At 47.7% G+C, this 24907-nt stretch overlaps 2 protein-coding genes across 3 annotated transcripts in view; one reads left to right on the top strand and one right to left on the bottom strand.

Moving 5' to 3' along the window:
• Positions 1-9508, top strand: part of MTTP (microsomal triglyceride transfer protein) — a 28831-nt gene extending 19323 nt beyond the window's left edge. For both annotated transcript variants that reach the window (XM_059471352.1, XM_059471351.1), the window contains exons 12-18: positions 450-661; positions 1245-1342; positions 1444-1565; positions 2333-2560; positions 6336-6460; positions 6811-6981; positions 7865-9508. In XM_059471352.1, the coding sequence (XP_059327335.1) occupies positions 450-661; positions 1245-1342; positions 1444-1565; positions 2333-2560; positions 6336-6460; positions 6811-6981; positions 7865-8033 (1125 nt within the window). In that variant the 3' untranslated portion in view covers positions 8034-9508. The remainder of the gene's footprint in view (positions 1-449; positions 662-1244; positions 1343-1443; positions 1566-2332; positions 2561-6335; positions 6461-6810; positions 6982-7864) is intronic.
• A 2942-nt stretch (positions 9509-12450) lies between these two features.
• On the bottom strand, positions 12451-24415 carry C4H4orf54 (chromosome 4 C4orf54 homolog). Its single transcript, XM_059471219.1, has 3 exons — positions 19995-24415; positions 15817-15939; positions 12451-13708 (listed from the first exon to the last, which is right to left on the bottom strand). Exon 1 carries the CDS (start codon positions 24413-24415, stop codon positions 20003-20005), a length of 4413 nt encoding a protein of 1470 aa, XP_059327202.1. The 3' UTR covers positions 12451-13708; positions 15817-15939; positions 19995-20002.
• Between the last annotated feature and the right edge of the window lie 492 nt (positions 24416-24907).

The following is a 24907-nucleotide window of genomic DNA, read 5'->3' as shown; positions in this document are numbered from 1 at the left end:
CCCCCGTGACAAAGATGTGTCACAATCTTCTCAGGGACACGCCACCACAGGCACTATCTAGAAAATTAAAATAACAATATTCTTGGTTTTTAAAGTACATGTTTCCTTAACAGTCAAGAAAATCTCTGTCTTACCACTGCTGCATTTGTTCTTAGTGCTGCTACTTATTTACAGCCCTGCTTTAAAACCAGTGTGTAAGGCTGTATTTGGTCTGTGGCTGAGAGAACATAACAGATGTCCCACTTGTCCTTGTGGTCACTGAGCTATACATGTCTCAACATTCCAAAAGGACCATGAAAAACATGATGCTGAAAATATATCCTTATGTATTAGCCTTAGCTATGGAGCTAACTAATCTAACTTAAGCTGATATTATAAACGACATTCCAACCTGTACTTTGCCCAGTCATCTGTATGAGCACTTAGTGAATAATGTGTTTCCTGACCAGGTGAAGGAAACAATGAACAGGATATACCACCAGACTCGCAAAATCCACGAAAAGACAGTGAGAACCACAGCAGCTGCCATCCTCTTAAACAGTAACCCATCCTACATGGAAGTGAAAAACATCCTGCTCTCCATTGGGGAACTGCCTATGGAGATGAACAAGTACATGCTGTCCATGATCCAAGATATACTGCGCTTTGAAATGCCTTCCAGGTACATTAAGTTCAGTGTAAATAAATACAGCCCTTCCTTACAGAGAACACACAGGTTCTCATGAATTACTAAAACTTAAGGAGAGTATAAAGGAATATCTTATTTTTATGTCCCTTGTATTGTTATTTCAGAATAAATCCCTTAATTTCAATGTCATTATTTTAATAGCTGTTCACATTTTCACAGGTACAAAAAATAATTGGGCATCTGACTTGCATTACTGTGAAAAATGTCTTCTGTCTCTCAAATGGTCCCTTGCTTCTGTATTTTCAAAACCAGCGATGTGGAAAAATTTTAAACATCAGAGTGTGAGAATGAAAATAATCAATATATATCTTCTTAAAAACATTAATTTTCAAGCAAAATCTTTGCTTGCCTTTCTTCCTATGACTGCAGGGAGTACCTGAAATTGAAAGAGAGACTGGGTTAGGGCAGATTTTTAGTGGGAAAAGGTTAGGGTTTGGAAGACCCTCTTTCCAACTGGGAAATTCACCCTCTCAAATTTGATCTTTCTATGAAAAAGTACTGTAACATTTTTGTATCTCAGTGGGTTTGTTTGTTTGTTTGTTTTGAAATCCCACAGCAAAACAGTTCGGCAAGTTCTGAAGGACATGCGTGCCCATAACTACGATCGCTTCTCCAAGATGGGCTCTTCCTCTGCCTACACTGGATACATAACACGTATGTAACCATGAAACTGCCTTTGAACCCTCTTTGTATTCCCAAACATTCCATTAATCCACTAGTGTAGTCACAGGTACCTTCTTTCTTTTTCAATTAAGGTGGTCCTGATGTGTCATCCACATACAGCCTCGACATCCTCTACTCTGGCTCTGGCATTTTACGGAGAAGTAACATGAACATCCGTGTTTTTGACAGAAGCACTGACCTTCATGCCATCCAGGTAACAGCCACACTGTGCACAATAACTTAGCCAGTATGTGGTCCTTTTCTTACAGCTTCTAAATCACTTCAGCTAATGCTTAAGACCATAAGGCTTGCTGCACTGGGCAGACAACAAGCCAATAACAGGGGAAAACCAGTAACAGGGGAAAACCCCACAATGTGGCATAAGTTGCCATAAACAAAACAAGTGTTTTGTTTTTCATCATACATTGTGGTCTGTGTCTGTGTAAAGCCTATGCTGTTTCTCTGATGTAATCAATAAAAGCTTTGTGAGTTTGTAAAATCAGGTACCAGTTCAGGTTCAAAGAGTAGATCATATGTACAAATCAAAGAGATTTCAATGTCTGTATTTTAGAATTTTCTTGATATCGGCAAGAATCTTCAGTATTATAACTCTCCTAAATTTATACAGGACAAAAATATTGCAGTGGAACACCTCTGGCCTTTCCTCCCAACTGTCCCTGAAAAATAGTTATATGCACTAAGGAAAATGTGTTTGAAAGAAAACTAGTCTTAGGATTATGATCCGCATGTGGGTAAATCCTGCTCAGCACCTAAAGGGCAAAAACATGGCAAGAGATTATTTTATTTTCCATTTTTCTAAGTACTCTTCCTAGTTCCATTAAGTCTCACCCTCATAGCTTTTCCACTACAACTACATAAATTAGAATTAGGCATTTAGACATCAACAAAATATGTGGTGTTGTTAGTAGTCTGAGTCAGGCAGGATTTTCTCATTGATTCTGTATCACTGTTCCTTCGTAGGTGGTTCTCGAAGCTCAGGGTCTGGAGTCCATAATAGCTGCAACTCCTGATGAAGGCGAGGAAAACCTGGACTCCTTTGCTGGCATGTCAGCCATTCTGTTTGGTTTCCAGCTGAGGCCAGTGACATTTTTCCAAGGGTATGGTGATTTAATGTCTAAAATGCTCTCGGCAACTGGAGATCCCATGAATGTGGTGAAAGGACTTGTCCTCCTCACAGATTTCTTACAGGTACTAACAGCACACTGTTTGCTTCTTTTTCTGTCTCTTAAGCACAGATGGTTCCTCCCCCACACTGCTATTGTAGGACACCTTATTTTCTTTATTCTTAATGCTGAAACTTGACCAGTGTTACGCAGGTTACCTTTTCTAGGAGAGCAATAGAAAAGTCATGGGTATTTAAAACCAGAATGAAATAACATGAAAAGCAACCTAGAACAAAGGTGAGAACAGATATTCTAGAAAATAAACCAGAAACTTAACAAAAGCAAATGCAACTGAGTTTCCTGTTGCAAACTCTTATTGCTCTCAGCTATGACCTCCCCTCCCACAATTTCTTGTAATACACTCTTGTCCCATATGACCACCTAAGTTTTCCTCTTCACAAGTTGTCCAGGGACCTTGTGTCCAGTTAGGCAATAATTGTCAGGTGAATGAATCAGAGAACTATGCTTCAAAGAACAATGCTAAGAGGTCCAAATTTCAACTGTTTATTTCTAGGTAAAACAAGCAATTAAAATGAGGATTACACAGTTTTTATGCAACTGTCATCCCAAATGATTTGCTAATTTTGTGCTTAAATAGATTTACATAGAAATATAACTGGCTACATAATGTGTTATTGGAGGACTAAGAATCTAGACATCTCTCTCAAAGTGCAGGGTCAGCATCTTTGCTCTTCTCAAGCTGGGATCTCCTTAGGACCTGTGGATTTAACAGCTGTACTCAGCTCACAAAACATCTGCAGTCTCAAACTTTACTTTTGGCTTTTCCCATTTAATTCTTGGCCAAAGAAAATGCCAGAAGTAGATGATAAGACGATCCACTCTGCTCAAAATTACGCAGAAACACCCTCTGCACATGACAGGTTTTCCCATCCAGAACCCAGCTCAGCTCCTTCTAATGGTATTTTAAGTCCAGAGGGCTTCCCAAGTAGTGCCCAAATTGGCTAACTAAAGCTCATTCCAGCAGTGCTTTACAGTTCACACGCAGATTATGGGCAAAAACTTTGCTGTGACCTATTTAACAAACAGACCGCAGAGGTGAGAAAGATAATCATGTCTAGTCCTGAGCACAGGGAGCATTTAGAGAACTAAATATTTCCAACTGCTGTGCATGCACGAAGCTCCAGACATACTCTGGCTGAATCAGCTGGCTGGGCACCCCTAGAGCTCTGCTCGCCAGCAAATTCTCCACTCCTTGCCTTTGGAGAGCCTCTCAAAAGTCTGGGGCAGCCAGGCTGGGACTGTGGGCCATTTTTAACAATATCAGGGTGCAGGGTTTTCAGTCAGTCACTGCCTTTTTGGATGCCTTGGCAGCAGTGTCTTACCTCCATACCCCACAAAAGCAGGAATGGTTTAAAGCACTGTTGAACACAGCTTCAGGCTGAGCTCCCTTTTAAGCACAGCCCATCTTTCTAAGAATGGTCTTATAGCTACACTCCAACTCAACAGCACATCAACATGGTTTTGGCACTTCCCTGTGGCCACAGTGTTGTTTGAGGGCTAAGAATAACCCAGAAGTTATATTCCTGCTAGAAAATAAACAGCTCTCATAAAACTATTTTTGAGACTCCTAGGTCACCTGCATTAAAGTTCAGCAGTGTTAATAGTTCTCCTAGGCAACACACCTGCCAGAAGCCCAGAGAAATGAAATACTGTATTGATAGGTCAGAGAAGCCATTTGAAAGCCAGACCCCAGTGGAAGGTAGCCAGTTCCCAGAGAAGTGCTTGTTGCAGCCATCTCTATGTTGCATTACAGTAAGATTGCATTACAGTGCAATACATAAATATACTTTAAAGACACTTTCTTATTGATACATGGCACATTTCAGCATTTTAAACAGTAAAAAATGACTGATTCTGATCTTTTGGGTCACATTTTCCACTACAAATGGGACACAAAGCTTAAAATAGGAAAGCAAAGGAAAATACTTCTCCTTAGGAGGCTGGGTCCCTGTGATTTACACCTCCCATCAGCCTGGATTGGATTTGCACATGAGACGAGGGACGGGGCTGAGCTATAAATAAGGAAATAGATGAGCTAGTAAAACACAAGACAAGTGCTCTTTAACTTCTCTGCTGGTTTCAGTGACAAATACAGCTTAATTCTAGGTAGCATTAAAGTCTTGAACCGTGCAGCCTTTGTAAACCCAGCCTACTTTAATACTCTTGGATGTAATGTGACAATACATCTAAAAATATCTGCTCCTCTGGTTGTGTGTACTGTCTCTGCCAGCATGTATACTGTTACCTCCTCACTCATTAGCAGCTACCCACCAATCCAGTCCCAATTAAGAGCAAAGTAAAATAAAGTAAAACAAGCTTTATGTCTACACCTAAACAGACCAACAAGGGAAGTATTTTATGTCTCATTGCAGTCAATATAAAAACTCCCTTTGATTTCAGAAAGGTTTCAATTTCAATCCATGATTTTAACTTGGGTGAAAATAAGAAATCAGAGCATCATATGACCACACTTGCTGGGGTCACGCTGGATTTATAAGCCACAGCCAGCCCACTGCATTCTTTAAATCTCAAGCCCACTTTAGCAGCAACTGACTGCCAAGATGGCTCTGCCAAGCTGGTTCTGTCAAGGAAATAATTTCAAGGATAATTAACTTACCCTAAAAGGTGAAGTAAGCATGTACAGCTACCATAATTATCCGAGTCTTCGATTACAGCCAGATAACTTTAATGTTCTGAACAAAACCCTTCCCTGATGTTGCTCCTTGCTATAGGGATTAGGAAGCTAGACTGACTCTCTGCTTGCTTCTTTCTTAAATCTTGGGACAGCATTAGTTGGAGCCACTGGACTACTGAATAGCTAAGAAGAGAATAGAGACTTCTAGGGTGCCTGGACATCAAAAAGGGACAGGAAATTCATATTCCCACATATCCTATAAAGGCCCGAAACATTACAGATGCTGAGAATACCACAGGCACAGAAACCTGAGAGGAGAGAGAAAACCATCTGTGAGACTGAAGAAGGTGTCCTATATATGAGGCACATGATCAAAAGAAGCTTTTCCCAAATTAATATTTCTTTTAAAATGATGAATTAATCCACTAGTTCTTAGAGAAGCAGGACAAATATATATAGATAGATTGCCAAGCTGGGTAAACCCTGAAATCTTGGCTGTGTGTCAAACCTTAAAAGGAATGAACTGCCATGACCCTGAGCTATATTACCACTTCCGAAATTGACTTCATGGATGTGTTTCCAGTCCAGCCTTACAGGTTTCATGAAGCCATGAGCACATTTGATATTTGATAGAAAATGCATTTAATGCCAATTAAGGTGCATTAGTTGATGGGTTTGGCCACCCGGCCACTGAAGAGGTAATTCCTGTCATATGGTGGGTTTGCAGCCACTGCGCAAGTGGCAGCATCCCACTGCCAGTACAGGGGTGCTGGTCACTCTGCACTGCACCTATGCTGGGCTTCCAGCAAGGAGTTCAATCTGATTTAGCTGGACTGCTGTCACAGCCTCCATGGGGCTTGTGCGGTAGCTCTTGGAGACATGATATTCCCTGCAGTGACACTCTGTGCAGAAATGATGCCAGCTGGCACACATGGAGAGGGGAAGGATGCAAGGTGCCTTGCTGTAGCTTCATCCCATTTCCGGGGGAGGGAGGTGCATCAGGATGGTTTTTCCATCCTTTCAGAACGTCCCTCTATTCCTTTTTGTTCCTGCAAAATGGCAAGTGGTGTGAGTGCAGGACCAAAGGGAATAAGGAAACCTCAGAGGTGTGCAGTCAGTAACCTGTGCTTTGCCATGGCTCCAGGAAATCCAGCTGCAGTCTGGGCCCACAGCCAGTGCAGAGTTCATGGGTGGGCTGGCCATCGACATCTCCGGAGGGATGGAGTTCAGCCTGTGGTACCGGGAATCCAAAACCAACGTCAAGAACCGGTGAGATACCCCCAGCACACGCTGTAGCTGTAGGCACCTTAGGCTTCTGAGCCAAGGTAGCACCAATGGCACAAATTTAAATATAAAAGACCTTGCAGATGAGTTAGAATTAAGCAACTAAATAAATAGAATGAAATAGTTATGTGCATGGGAGAATGTCTGTACTTTTCTATTCCTTTCCACCTGGATAATACCAGTTCCCATTGGTCTCGCGTGAATTTATATACCTTTAGGTGGAGAACAGGCTGCTTTGAGGGCAGTTTTTGTTTGTGTGGTAGGACTATTTGTAATTCAATTTCCTCTTTTTTAATGTGTTTTGAAACAATTGTAATGCCTAATTTTTTTTGTAGGGTAGCCATGTTTGTAGCTGGTAACACCGAGGTGGATTCCTTCTTTGTAAAAACTGGTATGGAAACCACTTTGGAAACAGAAACAGCTTTAGACTTCATCTCCACAGTGCAGTTTTCACAGTACCCATTTTTGGTCTGTATGCAGATGGATAGAGTGGACTCTCCATTCAGGTAAGAACTAAGAGCACACACTTTCTGAAGTGTCTTTCCAGCCAGCTGCTGGAACTTTTGGTTTTCACAGACACGAGATTATCCACTGAGGCCAAATTCCAGCCTAACATGATGAGGTGCAGTGCAGGCTGTTACACACACTGACCTCTCTGCTAACCCATTCCTCCCTGAGATTCAGAAATAACTTTTCTGAAGATCACAACTGATCAGCTCTGAATGTGCGCTTCAGTCCAATTTTTTAATTTGACTTTGCAAGTGAATTAACTGAAGTGGCAGGACAGTAGTGCCCTTGTGTGCAATCAGTTCTGATGGCGACCTCAAGTTTTGCCAGCAGTAGTTCTCTATTATACTATTGAGAAAGGAAGTGCAAAGCCATACATGAGCTGAAGTGGAAAGCTCTCTTCATCATCTGCTATTTACTCATGTCAACAAAAGTACCTGGTCTGGTACTCCTGCAGCCATTGTGTTCTATCATACTTTATTAAGGCACCAGTTTTCCTGAAAACTAAACAACTGTTGAATAAGGTTAAAAAGATGTTCTTCAGTAGCCAAAGAATAGTAATTAAATTTGCTTTATTTGGTATATTGCTCTCTTCTAATCCCTATTTGCTAAGACCTAAGGAAGGTAACATTTGTAGAGCCTGTGCCAGATTTCCATTCAGGTTATTCTCATCCAAAAGTGGTTAAAAACCTGAGAGTGTTTTAAGACTTTGAGAACCTTCAGGAAATCCTAAGAAAACAGTGTCTGCTATTCTGCAGCTACTAAAACATCTGCTGCTTCTGTCTGCTGACTGTGGAAGGGCCTGTGTGCTAGGGTTTGGTAGCGGGGTGCAAGCTGTGCCCAGACCTGCTGGTGGCAGAGCCCGGTGCTGTGTCTTTGCAGGACGCACATGACCAAGTACGAGAGCCTGCCCTCCGGCAGGCGCTACACGGCCCGGAGGGGCAAGGCAGCCACGCTGGCCGGGAACGAATACCCCCTGCACCAGGAAAACTCCAACATGTGCAAGAAGGTGTTCGGCACCAAGTCGGACTCTGCTGGCGGCTGGTTTTGAAAGCAGCGCCTGGGCTCCTGCTTTCCTGCACCCCTCAATGACTTCGGCCTGCACACACCTTACCAGCGTGGAGCTTGACCCTGCACTGCTGCATTAATGGGAAATTTGCCATTGATTTCAACGGGCCAGCATCAAACTCTCAGTGTGTGCACAGTGTTTACATATTAACCTGTATTTAAAACTTTTGTAAAAAAAAAGCCCTAAGGCAAATAAAGACCAATTTGGTAGCTTTTCATGCACTTCCATAAGGGTGGTGCTTGTTCTTCATTTTTACTTTTTTGTGCCAAAAGCAAAAGTAATCCTTCATTTTTTTTCTTGGGGAATACAGAAGTCTGTGTTTTTGATGTGTGGAAAGAACAATTATGATGTATAAAGAATGATTATTTATAAATATATTTTAAAGTATTTAGGTATTTTAGGCCTATGACCGATCCCTGTTCAAATATTCGAGTACAATTAACATCCAGATAGGACCATGAATTCCTGCTTACTCAGTATTGCCTGTTTACAAAAAAGCAGGTTTTATTTTACATGATTTTAAAGCATTTTGTGGGTTTTATTAAGCAGGCAGAACTTGATTATTGTTATTTATCTTTTGGAGTTTTTTTATTAACTGCTGTAGTTAAATACAATTGATTAACAGTGTGGGGTTATGTTTCCAGGAGGAACTTACAGTTGCCTTAATTCTGTTCTCATTGAAATCAATGGTGTAATTTCTGTAGCTACCAGAAGCAAGAGCAGAGTTAAGCCAATACTGGCAGCTCATCAAAATTTGTCTCCCTGTGTGTAATCAAGGCAGGTGCATTTCCAAAAATGAGCATTCACTAAGGCAATTCAGAACTACGAAGAAGGAAAGGATCTTGAAAGAAATAGATTTTGGATGCACAGTCTAGCAAAGCCTGTGCTGAGCCAGAACATTTTCTTCTAGGTAAGTTAGGCTTGTATTTCAATGCAAAAAATAATCGCTACTCAGACAAGTCCTCTGATTAAAATTACTTAGACACTTCAAGCAGTGTCTTCATAGGATATGTGAAAAAATAAAAAAAAAGTTTTACATCAGCATTGCAGATTAAAAAAGAATATACCCCATCCCAGCTCAGCTGATCACTCTGATCCATCTGATTTCATTTTTATAAGACAAGGTGGGCAAGTGCTGTTCACAAAAAAAAAAAAAAAAAAAAAAAAAAAAAAAAAAAAAAAAAAGTAAAATAAAAAGGCAAGAACAATTGTTTATTTTTAAAATCCCAAACCCAAAAGCAGCCGAGAAAAACTCATAAATTGTCATGAAAAAAATTTCTTACAAAATTAAGGAAAAAATCCAAACTCTTTTGTGTTGCAAAAGCCAAGAGTGCAGAAATCTGCAAAAATCAAACTGTTAGTGGGATGAAATGGTCTGCTTGTTGTCTTTCCTGAAAATGCTGTCACATTTCTAGTCAAAGCCTAAATAAAACAGGTAAAAATATAGTGTGAAGAAATTGTTTCCAGTCTTATTGTCTGTTACTTCCTGGGTGGGGAAAGCCTCTCATTGGGGAAGGAATGCTGTTGATTGGGGTAAGAGGAACCATTTTACTCACCTTCACAATATGAAGCAATAATTTAAATTGGCACTCAGGTCCTGGGCTCCCTCTCTAATCAGGAGACCTCCTGATTAGATGAGGATGCACCATGGGCTGGAGGTGCCTGCCCAAGCCCTCTGCCCAGAGGAGAGCTAAGACCCAGCCACTCCTCCTCAGCATCCACTCACAGTCTGCTCCCTGTTTAGACACTCTGATACCTCCACTGCTGTTTCAGGAACAAACCGAAGACAAACCTTTTTATTTGTTATTAATACTTGTTCTTTGTGTCACACAAAACAAAAAGAAGAGCAGAGCTACTTACTCACCTGGCAAGAGGCAGTCTCCTCCTGCAGAGACCTGACACCCTGAATACAGAAGGTGGACAATGAAATAGCTGCCATCACTCTTCTACTTGCAAAGAGTTATCAACAGATGACTTAGGCTTGCCTATCAATTTACAGATACCCAAAATCAGATTAAAAAGGTTCTAGATAATGCAGTTTATATCTGTAAGATCTTTGTCTGATACCAGCAATCCTTACACCATACCAGCAAAGCTTACCCCTTCTCAATTGTGTCAAATTGAAGACCCAGCCAGTAAAGGGACATTGTGGACCTCCCACAGCTTTGACACTTAAACAGAGCCCCTGAGACCCCCACTGCTCCTTCAGAAGGGATAAGTGTCTTTGTGGACACCCCCTGGCATGGCAGCAGATGCTTCTGAAGCTATCTGACCCCAACAGCTGGACATAATGGGGATTCCAGGAGAGGTTTAGTCCAGCAGCTGGGTAATGGAAGGCCATGGCTTCCTTACTGGGGCTCCATAGCTACAGAAACAACAAAAGTAATAAACTTCTAAAAATATGGTGAAATGAATACATTGCTCCAGCCTGCATTTGAAGGGAAAACACATTTAGGGTTATAAACAAAGCAAATGCTCTATTTATCCAATTAGTGGGGGTTAATCAAGATGTAAAATACGTATTTAATAGTGGTATTACATATACTTTTAAGTAATCAGCAGTGGTAGCAATTAATAATTCATACCTGGAGTTCAGAGAAGGAAACAAATGCTCAGTCTTTTCTAATTGGAAGCCACAGAAGGAATAGTGCAATGAAAATCCAGCTAAGTCCAAAAAGCAACCCACTTGCAATAGAGACTTGGAAACTTTCCCCTTCATGTTTTTTGAACAGTGTTTTTCAACTACTCTTAAAAAAATATTCATATATATAGAGATACAGTTTGGGTTTGGCAGGCAGATTACACGTTCTCAATAGCAACAAGCCTATGGGTCAGCAATTCTAATGTAGGTGCCATTTTTTTTGTTTGGGTTTTTAGGTTTTTTTAGCGTTATGTTCTATGTTTGGGTAACTTGTTTAGATCTGACATCAGGGAATTATTTGCTTCTCATTTTACTTTGTTCCTACTCTTTTTCACAATAGAGTACTTCTACTGTCATTCCAACCACTTTTACTGTCATTCCGAGTGACATTTTAATGACTATGTAGAAACTTATAAGATTTTCTCCAGCAATCCTTGAAAATCCCAGACATATTCCACCTTTCAGTTCATTTAAAGTATCATAAGAAATCCTCATACTTTAATTTCAGTAGATTCATGTGGTGTGAGGCAGTTTGTGTCTGGACAAACACCGGTTGCATTACTGAGCTTCTTAAGGAAGGGTTAAAGTTCATGTCTCTCAGTTTATTTACTTTTGACCTCTCTTTTGTGGAGGTTTCAGCTTCATTTTTCCATCTATTGTGAGAAACCAGCAGTGCAGTGAAAATCTTGTAACAGATCTCCACTGAAATCAGGCTTCAGGAGCTCTCCTTCAAGAAAAGCAGAGTTCCCAAATTTTCCAGTTGACAACCCCAGGTCCCTTTGCAATTTTGGACTTCTCTGCTTTTAATAAAATGATCCAAGGCCATTCTCTCTGCTCTACACACCCACTATTATTTTGTGTCTGTTTTGGTCACCCTTGATCTCCTGGTAGCCCAACTTGCTTCAGTTTTCCTTCAAGCGAAAGTGTTCTTTTAAACTGCAAAAGCAATACTTCAGTTTTCAAGTCTATTTTGGGATTTTCTGGTGTTTGACTCATGCTTTTTTAAACACTTGGACTTAACAATAGAAACCTTTTCAGTCTCCATGAAGATAGAAGGAAAACATTAAAGCAGCAAAAGATTTTTCCTAGTTATAGTTCAAGCAATAATGCTATCCACTAATAAACTCATCTTATGTATGCTTGTATGCAAATGTTAGGCAATGAAGATAACATGGAGAGTGAGCAGAAAAAAGTTATTTACTCCACCAATTGCTCTCTCTGAACACGTTACAACAGACAAAGATGCAGTTCTTTGGATACCCAAACCCATTCACCAGTCAAAGTTAGTTCACTGAAACAGGGGAGTTTTTTCTTAAATTATACTTGGGTAAAAATATAAGCAATGCCAACTTCCCTTTGTTGTAAGAGGAAAGAATAAAGAGAGATCGGGTCAGAAGGAGACTTTCAATACTGGGACAAACTCAGGGAGACTCTGAGTGTGGGGGTTTTGATCAGCTCTCTAGTGTAATCCCTTCTTCTGTTGCTGTTTACATGTTGAACCAAGTAGTGCCTCTGTTTTCACTTGTTCTGCACAACCCCCAAGGTAACTTTGCAAATATACAACCAGGCAGGACTGCAGGCTTACTTGCAGTGTGTCTTTTACTGAAAAATACATTTTATTTATCATAACATTCAAGAGAAAAAACAAAAACAAAAACAACAAACCCCAACATAATACAAATGCCAACTCATTCAGTTACAAACTTTGGTACTTGGCAGTTTCAGACGCTCTGTTCTCCCATGGCAGTGACGTTCCGAACTTCCCGCCGTGCAATTCCCAGAGCCCTGACGCCGTCCTTCAATCCCAGGCCCACGGCACCCTGCAGTGGGATCACTTTAGGTTTCAGCTACACACTTGCCACAGTGTAGTCTCCATTGAGAGCAGCTCAAAGAGTCCATTTCTCTCCAGTTATACATCTTCTGTTTCTTAATTCTTCCTCCACAGGCAACAGTCATCAACAGTTCATGGCATTTTCCCCTTTGCCTTACAGCCCACCTCTCTCTCATCAGACATACCACCCACATCCTCTTAACAATCATTATGCTTACTTCACATTTGCACTTTTAAATATCTTTACACCAATAACTAACTCACCCCTTTAAAAATGAGAGGAAAAAGAAAGGGGCAGGGAGGAAAAAAAAAAAAAGAAGAAATAAAAAAAAAAAGAAATAGGTGAAAAAAAGCACAAGCATTTTTGAAGTATGTGTTCTCAGGTAGCCACAAGTTAATGGCAACATATAAGCATAAGGAATGACACTTTGGCCATCAACACTAAAGAATAAAGGTAGCACTGAATACAGACAAGGGGGAAAAACACCCCACACAACCCATAAATACATTTCAAATCATTCACCAGTTGATTCACCAAGGGTTAAATTTGATACTGAGTGAAACCAACCCTGTTGCAAAGGACCAGAACAACATTCTGGTGCATCACTCCAGTCCCGCTCAAACTTTTAATTAGATCCTGACCTAAAATGCATGGACAGTTGGCTGGTGCAGCCCTCAAAACCCCAACAGCAGGGCTGGGAGGGAACTTGAGTGGTGCACAGGATTTTGCCCTGCTTTGCACATGGGGTGAATTTCAGCTGTAACATACTATGACTGCACCGTGAAACATATAATACTAGCAGCTTGTGAGCCCTGACATGGAGGGCTTGACTCTAATCCAAGATATGTGGTTACACATCACCCCATCCACTGGAGAAATTCACCACTGGGCATACATGGAGGAGCACCATATTACCAGAGCTTTTTTCTGGTGACCTTTTGTGGCATTATCTGCTGGGTCCAGCTTGACTCAAGCCCAGAGATCGGGTTCTGTAAAGGGAAGAACCTGGTGCTCAGGTCTGCAAGGCATTCAGCACTCTGGGATGAGTTCAGCAAAGCTTTGCATAGATGGGTGAAAGAAAAAATCCTTCCACTGAAGTCCCCAGGAATCTGCTTAAGTATCTGAAGTTGGAGATGCATGTGAAGGCTTTGCTGGGTTATCGAAGCACCTTGCAAAACTGACCCCTTGATGCAAACAAGAAGTCTTTTTAGTAATAGACAAAATCAAGTAAACACTGTTTGACATTAGGATTGACACATTCCACTGAAGTAAACTCCCCTGAGAAAATAAATAGCTGTTGGAATTCCCTCATTTCATTGCTTTCATCTCCACAGACAGTAAAAAAAAAAACAAAACCCTGCAAAATTTACCTCCAACAAACACATGTTGAAATCCTGGGCGGTTGTTTTCTATGCTTTTTTCTTTTCCTTTCAAGTACACTGGGTGAAACTGTAAACCTGAGGTTGTGTGTGCAAACCTATATCTTGTAAACTGCAACGGGAAACTCCTCTCCGAGCACCGATACAGGAAAAGGTAGGACAGGACCATTGTGGAACAGGGATGCTAGTATTATACTGAACATTCTGCACATGTGTATGTCACAGGGAACCAGCCACTCTGGTACCTGCACTGTCCTGCAGTCCCAAGTACTGTTCTGTCTAACACTGATACTCGAATCACAACACCTACGGACCTAGCAGTCATGAGAGAGGGGGAGAAGCGTTCATCTCCTTTAAGAGGCAGTCAGCCCCAGCCCCAGAGGGAAGCTAAAGCTTGTCATGCAGACTGTACAGCTGAAGAGCACAGGGATAAGCCTTACAAAATCTGTGCTCTTTAAAAAGGGTCAGAATATTCACTGGATTTGCACAATGATGAAAATTAGTGAGAAGGCACATAAGAAATCACTCACTATCTGCACAGTTGTAGTGCATTTCATCAGGGCAATTACAACTTGTGCCTGTAAACAAATAAATTGCATTGAAATACCATCTCCCACACATGGTTGAAGACAGTTCTACCTGAGTTTTCTGTACATCATGAGTTACTCAGGAAAATGAAAACCCAGGGCTTATTTTAAAAATGGGAAACACTGAAACTTTCCTAGCTGCAGAAAGCCTTGAGAACAGGGGGAGAAAAATCCTGCCTGCTGGCAAATGCTTAAATGAAGACTTTTGGGATTTGCATTTAGACTTTAAAATTCTAATCTGTTACTTCAAGAAAGCTTTATGTTATATAATTTAGGTTTGGTCTTACATTTATTTGCTTCCCAAAGTGCTTCACTTAGCCAAAATTTTGGGCAGGGAAGAGACTATTGAATTTTAGATTTGGTTTCATAATAACAATTCTCTTTTGCTGAGACAAACTAGTTGCTGGTAACAAGAAACAATCAGTTTGAGCAGAGTTGGACATATAAATCACTGCACTGTCAGTAATCTTATTGTATATTTTTTGTTCAAAAGGTAAATATTTTCTTTGTCAAACAACTAAAGAAACAACTGCATAGTACTGAGGCTGTAAAAGTTAAAAATTATTCTCACTGGGCAGTGACTAGGATTATGTTTTCAACAATGTTGCAATTTAAGGAAGAATAGACTGCAGTCTTAAAGGAAAATAAATGCTGTTCTCTCCACTAGAACCAGGATTTTAAAATATTACATTCAATTTCTGGTTTCCCAGTATTTAAACACTGTCCTAATTAAGGCAACTTGTGATATCCAACACAGTACAGAGGAGCAAACAAAAAATGAAAGCAATCAAATGTGTTTTCTGACATTTACACAGCTTGTTTTGAACCGTGGCAAAAAATAAACACTAAGGATAAATTTAACACTACAGCTCTCTTCCTTTGCAATTCCAACACTACAGCTCTCTTTCTTTGCAATTCCAAGTGAGAAGTAGAGAATACAAAAAACCATCTGATTGCAAATTGTGACTAAAATCTATATGGAAGACCCTAATTTAACGCAATTGGAGAGAGCTGAGGGCTTTATTTCCTTTTTGAAGAGCTGCAAGGCTGCACTGGATCATCACAACACATTCCAGGGATCTGAATGAAGCTGTGTGGTGATCCACACTGAAACACTGCTGCATTTACACCCTGCATTTTATAAACAGCTGCAGTGGCATCACTGCCATTAGCTACCAGCACAGAACAATGCCTAAAGCCTGCAGATCGGCTTCAGCACAAAAAGAACTTTGCACAAACTAATGCAGTAATTTAGTGCTGCTCACATAATTAAAAGTAGGCATACTCCAAAGGAGGGGGGCATTTAGGAGAAAACAAGAAACTTACATGCTTGTTTTGCATGATGAAGCAAAAAAATTGAGAAAACTGTAGAAGCAGTTTTTAGGATTGATGTTGAAGAGTTACCAAGTGTATTTCAAATTAAAGAAGCATAATTCTTCTTCCTTATCCCTGTGGAAAAACAAACAACAAAACCAGAAAAGCATCATTAATATAGATTGTTAGAGAGCTGAACAATCTTTACTCCTCCAGAGAGGCGCATAAATGCCTCCTTTGTCCCCACACTACTCTTGCTCCTCATTTCCTGAGCCCCTGCCAAGGATCAGCCAAGGGTACCTAGGTTTTCAAACTGAGTCAGTTTTGGGCAGCCCTGGTGTTTTGAGCAGAACCCATCCTTGCTGCTCAAGGTGTGGAACATGCTGTGCCTTCCAACCCCACAGCTCCCAGCAGACAGGTCCTGGGGAACCCCAGGGACACAGGTGGAAAGAGGCCAATGTGACCTGTGTGGAATTTCAGTGATCCATCTGCTCGGTTAAAGACCTTCCCTTACCAGCACAGCATCCAGCATGGAACACATCAGGAAAGGGGAAACAACCCACCCCCAGTGCTCTAACAACACTTCCATACTGGCTCAGGAAATCATCCTGGGCAGGAGGAGTCATTAAGGCCACCAGGAACTTATATTGGTACCAAGGCTCAGCACTATTGAAAAGTTTCCTAAATAGCCACAGTTTTGAGCACAAAGTCACACTTATTTCCATTTGTAGACTGATTTACTAGGTCAAATGTTAGAGCCTGTTTGGTTCTTGGAATATTCCAATATTTCCCATGAAAACTGGATAAATTCTTTACTAAATTCTCAGCAAAGGCATCACTATAAGTAAGTCCTATGCATACTACACTGTAAGTAATGTGGAGCATACATCCTGCTGAACAGGGAACAACTAAAACAAAGTTGGTAAAAATTCCAATTTATGAGCCTTTAAAATAATTTTTACATACTATCCACACAAAATTAATTTTTAAAGGAAAGCATAGATTATGTGATAGCAGTTAGGAAGAAAACACAACTGATAAGTATATTTGCATACGCATTCCTGTACCTGTAAGGTGTTTATGCTCATGGTTTAAACAGAACAATAAAAATACCCTTCTAATATTGGCAGTACAATTTACTACAGTTACTTTTTACTTTGCTACCTGTTCTTTTCTCATTTATTTACCTAACACGTGGCAGCAACTCCAGAGGGTAAAATATGGGAACAGATACAAAAGTTAAAACCACATTTTCATTCACTCATACTGGGAATGAGCTCCTGTCAGGCAGTTCATTCTCTTACAGGTCAGTTCTGTCAAGGTCTGGATGCAAGTTTATTTGAACTGAAAACTAGCATCAAGGAAGAAGTGCAGCAGGAAAGGATGATGTTGTTAAAGCTCCCCATTTACTGTGAGTGAAGAAGAGGAGGGAGAGAAGCAACCATAAGATATCACTCAGAAATATGCACGTATTTTCCACTATTTTCTGCATATCAAAAACTTAAGAATAGTTCAGAAATGGCAGCTTGGATTTTGTCAGAACACAAACTGCTGGGATCTATTTTATCCCAATGATTATGCAGGAAAGAGCACCAGATACAAGGGGAAGTGCAGCAGATGTGCAGGGGATTTGGTGTCAATCCACCACAGGCATCACACCTTCAGCAAAACTTCAGGTCCCACTGACCTCCCACAGGTGACAGAGACCAAGATGGAGCAGTCCTTAACACAGTGATACATTTGTGAATGAAGATGTGAAAGAAATACAGCAAAGAAAGGAAGAAGAGAGCATGTGCAGTGCAGAAAGGAATTCAGGAGTGGAGAAAAAGAGCATTCATTCAGCTCATTTTGCCTAGTAAAAAAAAGGGACCTGAAAAGACAGTACTTTATTCAATTTTTGCACTCAAAGGATGAAATCTGGCTGGTTTCAAATCCATGTTACCATCTGCACAGCATTGCTGCAATCAAAAAACCCTGGTCTGGTGTGAAAGCAACTAACTGGAATTAAAAAATTTAACAACAGCTCACCATTACATTCACATGAAATTATACTGATGTTCCTGGGGAAAAACACCATCGTGTTAGGGGAAAAACACTACACTGAGCAAACAAAGACTTTTGATTAGGAATGGAATGACAAAAGATTAAGGAAAATAATGGAAAACAAAAGTAGACATCAAAAGAGAGAAGAAGAGGAAAATTATCCACAGGGACATGAAAGTTATGTAGGTGAATGAAAATAACAGGAAGAAGAAGGCTACAGATGTGATTCCTCGGTGGCATATACCTAATTTTCCACAGAGACATAAGATGGTAAGAAATAACCAAAGTCTAATGACAAGTTAAGCACATCCTGAGCATGCACCACCAGCGTTTTGGGGCAGCTTTCACACAGTTCTGCCGTGTAGAGCTCTGACACAGCACAACAAAGCAGGGCTGCTGTTTTAACTTCACCAGGGAGGAAGAGCAATTTGGTGAGAGCATCACCTGCCTCACCAGGCACTGAAGGCAAGCTAAAAACATAACAGGATAACCCTTTGGGAACTGAGGGGCAGGGCACACCAGGAAATATGATGTTTTTCACTTTTAAAGAGTGAAAAAGACACAAGAAAAGCTGGAGGGTTTTGTTTAGTTACTGTTACAAATACATGTACTATGCACCCTATCTTTTCAAAAACATCACATCTCTAATCTGAAATCTAACAAATTCCTTCTGCTAGCCATCTCAATCCAGCCTCCAGACTAAAGGGAAAATAACTACTTTTTGCCATTTCATCTAGGTTCTAGATTTTACTGGCAAGATGAACTCAAGCAGCACAGCAGAGCTCAAGTTAAACTGGCATATTGCCTGTCCTGAGTGATCCGTAAGGGCCAATGAAAACAACTTCCTCCACAGCCAGGATAAAAGAATGGAACTTTCAACATAAAATAATTACAAGCAGAGAAGCAAGTGTATAAATCACATCAATAAGGTTTCATTCAACAAATAATCTACTATGTAGTAGATGATGCAAGCTAAAAAAAAAAAAAATATTTTAAAGCAAAATAAATAACCCAAGTGCTGGAAGACAAAATTTACCCTCAAGCATGCAACTGGGCAAAGCTCAGCCCAAACTGGTGACAAAACCAAATTTCTGGCTGTTGCCACTCTTCCACTCTTTCTCTTTGCCTTTTCATATACACCAAAAAACTAACTCTGTGAGTTCTTGGTAAGCCATGGAAGATTTGGCAGTTCTGCACGTGATAAAGATGAGCCATGCATTCTAATGCACGAGGCAGAAGGAGCAGTGACACCAGTCCTGAAGGTACTTCTGTAACATTTCAGGTCTTTTAGAATGAAATGCCATCATTCCTTGGTTGTTTTGCACAGGACATACTGCACCACTGGTTTCAGTGCATGCTGTATGCACAGTCCTGCTCTCCAGGACACGTACTCAGCGTCCCTGCAGGCACATCTCTGAATTTGGAGGCTGGCCCTGGGTTACAGCCCCAGGTAGCTGGGCACTGTCAGGACTCTGGCACTACAAGCTCAGAGCTGCTGTGTAAAACCGTGGGCACCTCTGCCCCAGCTTTGCACCTGTGGGCACCTCTGCCCCAGCCAGCAGCCCCATGGCTCCAGGAGAGCTCACCTGGGCCTGCTCCATGCATCCTGCTCCCTCATCCCACTAACAAGAAGGACCCAAAATAAGGGTTTGCTTCCATTAGACCCCTTTTCCACTCCTCTTGAGCTTGGGGAGAAACAGGTACAAGGGAAAGAGAGGTGCCCACCTCCCCGTGGGAGGAAGAGGTGAGAGGTGAGATAAGAGGTGAATGTGATGCCAAGGTGAAGGGGATCTTTCATGGCTTGCAAGGTGGGTCCAGATGATGGATCCAGAGATGCCAAACCACACTGCAATCCCCGGGAGCAATGGGAGGTGCCCCGGCCATAGGGCTGCACAAATACAGGCTGTGTGATGAGTGGCTATGGTGTGCTTCTCTGAAACTGCCAAAAAAAGAAGCTCCAAGTTTTACCGAACTGCACCAACGGGTTTGCCTGACCTTTCTATATTTTACACCCTAGTGAGGGCCCCCTCGGTGAACCCTCTCCCCTGAGCAGAAGCTGTGGCACTGCTGTCACTTGGCCATTAACCCGCTCTCCCTGCCCACCCGCGGTGACTGCCGTGCCCGGCAGGCAGCACCCACCCACTCACCGCGCTCTTCACCGGTGCTCCACCACGAAGCGCATGGTGGTGCCGTCGAAGGAGGGCGGCGCGACGATGCGCGGCCCGGTGGCCGGCGCTGTGATGCTGATGACGGGCTTCGCCTCGGCCGGCCCGTGTCGCGGCGGCGGCGGGCCCTTGCTGCTGGCCACGTAGTAGGGGCTGTCGGGGAACGCCGCCTCCGGCGCGGCGGGGCTGCCGGGCTCTGCGGGGGCGCTGCCGTCGCTGCCCGAGTGCGACAGCGGGCGCTGCAGGGCTCCGGCGGGCAGCACGGCGGCGGCGGGCAGCAGCCCGGGGTACAGCATGTACGTGGCGCCGTAGGCACCGGCATTGAGGGCGAGGGGCGAGAGAGGCAGCGGGACGGGAGCCACGGCCGGCTGCTGGGGCACCGGCACCTCCACGTACTGCCCGGTCTCGGGGTCGAAGAGGCGCCGCTTGAGGGGCTGCTGCACGGGCGTGTCCACCAGGTAGTACTGCCCGGTGCTCACGTCCAGCAGCACCTTGCGCTGCGTCTGCGGGAAGGGCTCGGCCGCGGTGGCGGCGGCGGGCACGGAGGGCGAGAAGCAGAGCAGCGGCGGCGGCGCGGCGCCGGGCAGGGCGGCGAAGGGCAGCGGCGGGCGGTACAGGGCGGCGGGCGCACCCTCGGCGGGCGGCGGGGCGGCGGCGGGGGGCTCCTCGGCGGGCGGGGGTCCGGGCGGCGGTCTGGGGCTGCCGGGGGTCTTGGCGGCGCCGAAGGGCTGCAGGCCGCACAGCGCTGCCGCCGCCGCTGACGCCGACACCGGGCTGGGCCGGACGCCGCCGCCCTCCGTGGCCGCCGCGGCCGGGGGGGAGCCGGGCTCGGCGGCCTTCAGCGGCAGGGACAGATAGTTCCCGCAGTCGGGGCCGCGCTCCGCATCGCCGCCGCCGCCGCCCGCGGGCAGCCGAGGGGAGCGCGGCGGTGCCGGGGCCCGCGGGCCGCCCTCGGGGGGGAGCTTGGCGGGCGCGGGGGCCGCGGCTCCGCCCGCCCCGCGGAGCGTGAGGAGGGCGCGGGGGGCGGCGGGCGGCTCGGTGCGGGGCGGCGGCGGGCCGCGCTGCCGCTGCCGGGCCAGGCTCTCGAAGGCGGCCGCCTTGGCCGAGACCTTGTCGGCGGCGCTGTTGGAGGGGCGGCGGGGCAGCCGCTCGCTGCTCGGGCCCTTGCCCCCCGACGGCTCCTCCGCCTTGTCCGCCGGCGGCGGCGGGGGCGCAGCGGCGGCGGGTCGGGAGCCGGCACCCCGCTCCTGGCTGGCGATAAGGGAGAGGACGTGGCTGTCGGTGATGGGCAGAGGGTCGCTCTTGCGCTTCCACTCGCGCTTGTTGAAGCTGTAGAGCTCCTCCATGCTCCGCACCGCCGCCGTCAGCTTCTCCAGCGCGTTCTGCACCGGCGCCGCCTTGCTCTCCTCCCGCGGGTCCTCCTCCGGTACCCGGCCCCTCTCGGGAGGCGGCGGCGGCTGGTGCCGCCAGGGCGCGGAGGATTTGGAAACGATCTTGAGCACAGCGGGCTGGCGAGCATCGCTCTTGTTGGGGGCGATGGTGGCCACTGGAAGCCTGCCCGAGGTGCGGTGCACCAGCACGGTGCCCTCCGGGGGGCAGGCGGGCGCCTTGCCCGCCGCCTTTGCCCCCGCCTCGGTGGGCTTGGCGCCGGTGTGGCCGACCGCCTGGCAGGTGATGACCACGGGGGAGAGCGCCCGGGGCACACCGGCGATGACCAGCTGCTGCCGGGGCTTCTGCTCCGCGCCGCCTTGCTCGGAGGCGCCGCTACCCTTGTCGCTGCTGTTATCTCCCGAGTCAGCGCTGTAGGAGCTTTTGATGAGCTTCCGCACGTCCCGCACCTGGTGGAGGATCCCCTGCGCTCTGTACTTGCTGTCCCTCACGTCGCGCACTAGGAACTGCGGCACTTTGTCGGTGCCGTCGCCGGCCTTGAGAGGCTTGAGCGGCTGCCCCCTGCCCTCCTCCGGCGGCCGGCCTGCGATCTGCGGCGTCAGCAGCTGCGCGATGCTGAAAGCGGCGTCCCGGGGCTGCTGCACGCTGCCCAGGCTGATCTTGATCTCGGGCGCTTTGGGCTTGGCGGCGGGGGGCGAGGCGGCGGCCGAGGACACGGCGACGGCGGCGGAGCACTTGGTCGCCCTCTTGCCGGGATCCTTCTCGCGAGGGGTGTGCTGAATGGCGGGCACGAACAGGCGGGACATCTTGGTGGACTTGCCGGCAGAGATCTCACCCAGGTCGGCTCGCCAGTCGTTCTTGGGAGAAAGTTTCAGCTTGCCGACGGGCGCCCTCTCCTCCTTCCTTTCCGCCTCCCGCTCCTTCCAGGACCTGAAGGCGCTGTTCTGGCTGCGGAGGAAGGTGGCCTTGATGGCCTCCGAGGCGCTGCGCTTCACCTCGCACAGCTCCTCGGACAGCGCCCGGTCCAGGCTGCGGTTCCCCTCGCGGGCCGGCGACGCCTTGGAGGCCGGGGAGCGGCCCCCGCCGCTCTCGCCCGCATCCTCCGCCGGCGCCGCGGCGCCGTCCGAGCCGCCCTCCGAGTGCCGCGAGTTCTGCCGCTGCACGCCACCCTCCCGGTGCCGCTCCCGGCCGGCGCCGCCGCCGGGGGGTTCGGGCTCCCGGCCCGCGCCCGGCCCGGTGTAGGAGGTGTCGGTGATCTCGCCCCGCTCCATCTTGAACTCGTGCTCCAGCTGCATCTTCTTGGAGATTACGTTTTTGAGGAGGCTGGAGGCGAACCTGGACTTCTTGCTGGAGCCCTTCCCGCCGCCCTCCGCCGCCGGCGGCTCCCCGGCCTCGGCGGCATCGCCGAAGTCCAGCAGGGTCACCACCCGGGAGCCCGCCCGCAGCCGCCGCGGCGTTTCGACGTGGGCGATCTCCCCGTCGAGCTTGCTGACCACGAACTCGAGGGCTTTGGTCTGCGAGCGGCCGGAGCGCAGCAGGCTGGGCTCGGCTCTCGGCCCCAGAGTGCCGCACTTGAGGTCCAGGTAGGTGGACCAGCGGTTGATGCCCAGGGCATTGTCGGACAGGGAGGCGGAGGAGGCGCGGGAGCCGGGGCGCAGGGTGTCGAAATAGGGGTACGCCAGGCTGCGGAAAGCCCTGGCCGTAAGGTTTCGCACCTCTTTGTCGGCATCGTCCAGCTCGCTGACGGCGCTGGAGGCGCCGCTCGAGTGCTCCCCTGCCCTGGCGGCCCCGCAGCGCGTCTGCAGCCGCGCGGGCACCGCGATGAACTTTTTCGCGTGGTCGCGGAGCGCATCCTGTTTTAAACTCGCACTGCGGTCGGGAGCCGCGGCGACACGGAGACTCATGTCGCCTTCATGCTTGGCAGCGTAAACAGTGTTTTGCTTTCCGTGCACGTTGCTAGACTCATTTATAGCCCGGGAAGCGGCTTTGATTGATAGGAGAAGCTGGGCGGCCGGGCTCCCGCCGGGGCGGCCGGGCTGCTTGGACCGGCTTTCCCCCGAGCTGGCGCGCTTGTCCGCGCCGGGGGTGTCGTGTTCGGAGGTAAGGCTGACGATCTCGGTGCTGCTGGTGTTGTCGATGCTGTCCGTCTGGTTGTTGGGGTCGCTGGTGGTCGTGCTAAGGTAGCAGCTATTCTCCTCCTCCTCCGTCAGCGTGTCCCCCGGGGTCTCGTCGCTCCCGAAGGAGGCGTAGTCAACGAAGGAGTAGATCACGTTGTTATCCTCGAAGTCCCAGCGGGCGGCCAGCCCCGCGTCGAAGTCCATGTCGTGGTCCACCTCGCTGAGCTGGATCTCCTGCGTGCTGATATAGTGCGCCTCGTCGCGGCCGCCGCCGGGAGGGGAGCCCGGGGGGGCGCCGGGGGGAGTCGCCTTGCGCCCCGCGACCTCATCCTCCACTTCGCTTTCGTAGCCGAAGGACGACGAGGAGGTTTTGCCCTCCGTCGACACCGGGTCGCCCGTTGCGGGAGAGTCGTCCGCCTTGGTCACGGGCGAAGGGCAGGAGGAGGAGGAGGACTCGGGGCAGCCCCCCGCCTCCGGCGTCCCGCCGCTCCCCGCCGCTTCCACGGAGCCGGGGCCGGTGTCAGCCCCGCATTCCGCCGCCGCCGCCGGGGAAGGAGGGCGATCCCGCCCGCGGTCCGAGGATGCTGGCCGCGCTTCCTCCGCCGGGGGTCCGCCGCTCGCCGAGTCGCCATCCCGGGTCCCGCCGGCTCCGCTGTCCGGTGCGGGACCGGACGCTCCCTCCGCGCCGCCGGCCGAGGCCAGTTCGGGCTTCTGGCGGCTCTCCTCCGGCCCCTGCGGCGAGCCGCGGATCTCCACGTACGCCGCCTCCCTCTCCTCCTGGACGGGCGCCTCCGGGCCGGGGTTCGGGCTCGGGTTTGGGGTCGGGTCCCGCTCCGCCGCCGCCGCGCCCTCCGGGCCGGCTCGGGGGCTGGCGGGCCGCTGGCCGGGCGCGTCCATGCCGGGGCCGTCGGGGCGCGGCAGTGGCCAGCGGGGGCGGGCAGGCACGTGCCGGCGGGACGGGGGGGCGGCGGCGCCCACGCCCTGCCCTCCCCTCCCCTCCGTGCCCTCCCCTCCTTGCCCTGCCCTCCCCTCCGCTCCTCTCCCGTCCCCTCCTCTCCCGTGCCCTCCTCCGCCCGGCGCGCCGGCTCCCGGCCCGGGCGGGCGTCGCCGCCGGGGGGCGGAGGGGTCGGGCCGGGCTCAGCTCCCCCCGCGGCACAGGGCAGCCGCTCCGGACACCGCGGGGGAGCTGGCCCTGCACATCCCGGCACGGGCCCCGGTCCTGCGGGCTTTCCGAGACGCGGACTATACATAGAGCCGGCGTCACTTAGGCCGTCTGAAATCCTATTTTAAACATCTGTGTTTCCCCGTAATAAAGGCGCCCGGACCCCTCTTGGAAGGGGAGAGCTGCCCATGCCTACAGAGATGCTGCCCAGCTCCCCGGGGAGCCGG

Source organism: Ammospiza nelsoni, chromosome 4 (assembly GCF_027579445.1).
Source record: "Ammospiza nelsoni isolate bAmmNel1 chromosome 4, bAmmNel1.pri, whole genome shotgun sequence".
NCBI lineage: Eukaryota > Metazoa > Chordata > Aves > Passeriformes > Passerellidae > Ammospiza > Ammospiza nelsoni.
The sequence above is the reverse complement of the archived record's forward strand: the minus strand, read 5'-3'. Positions and strand labels throughout refer to the sequence as shown.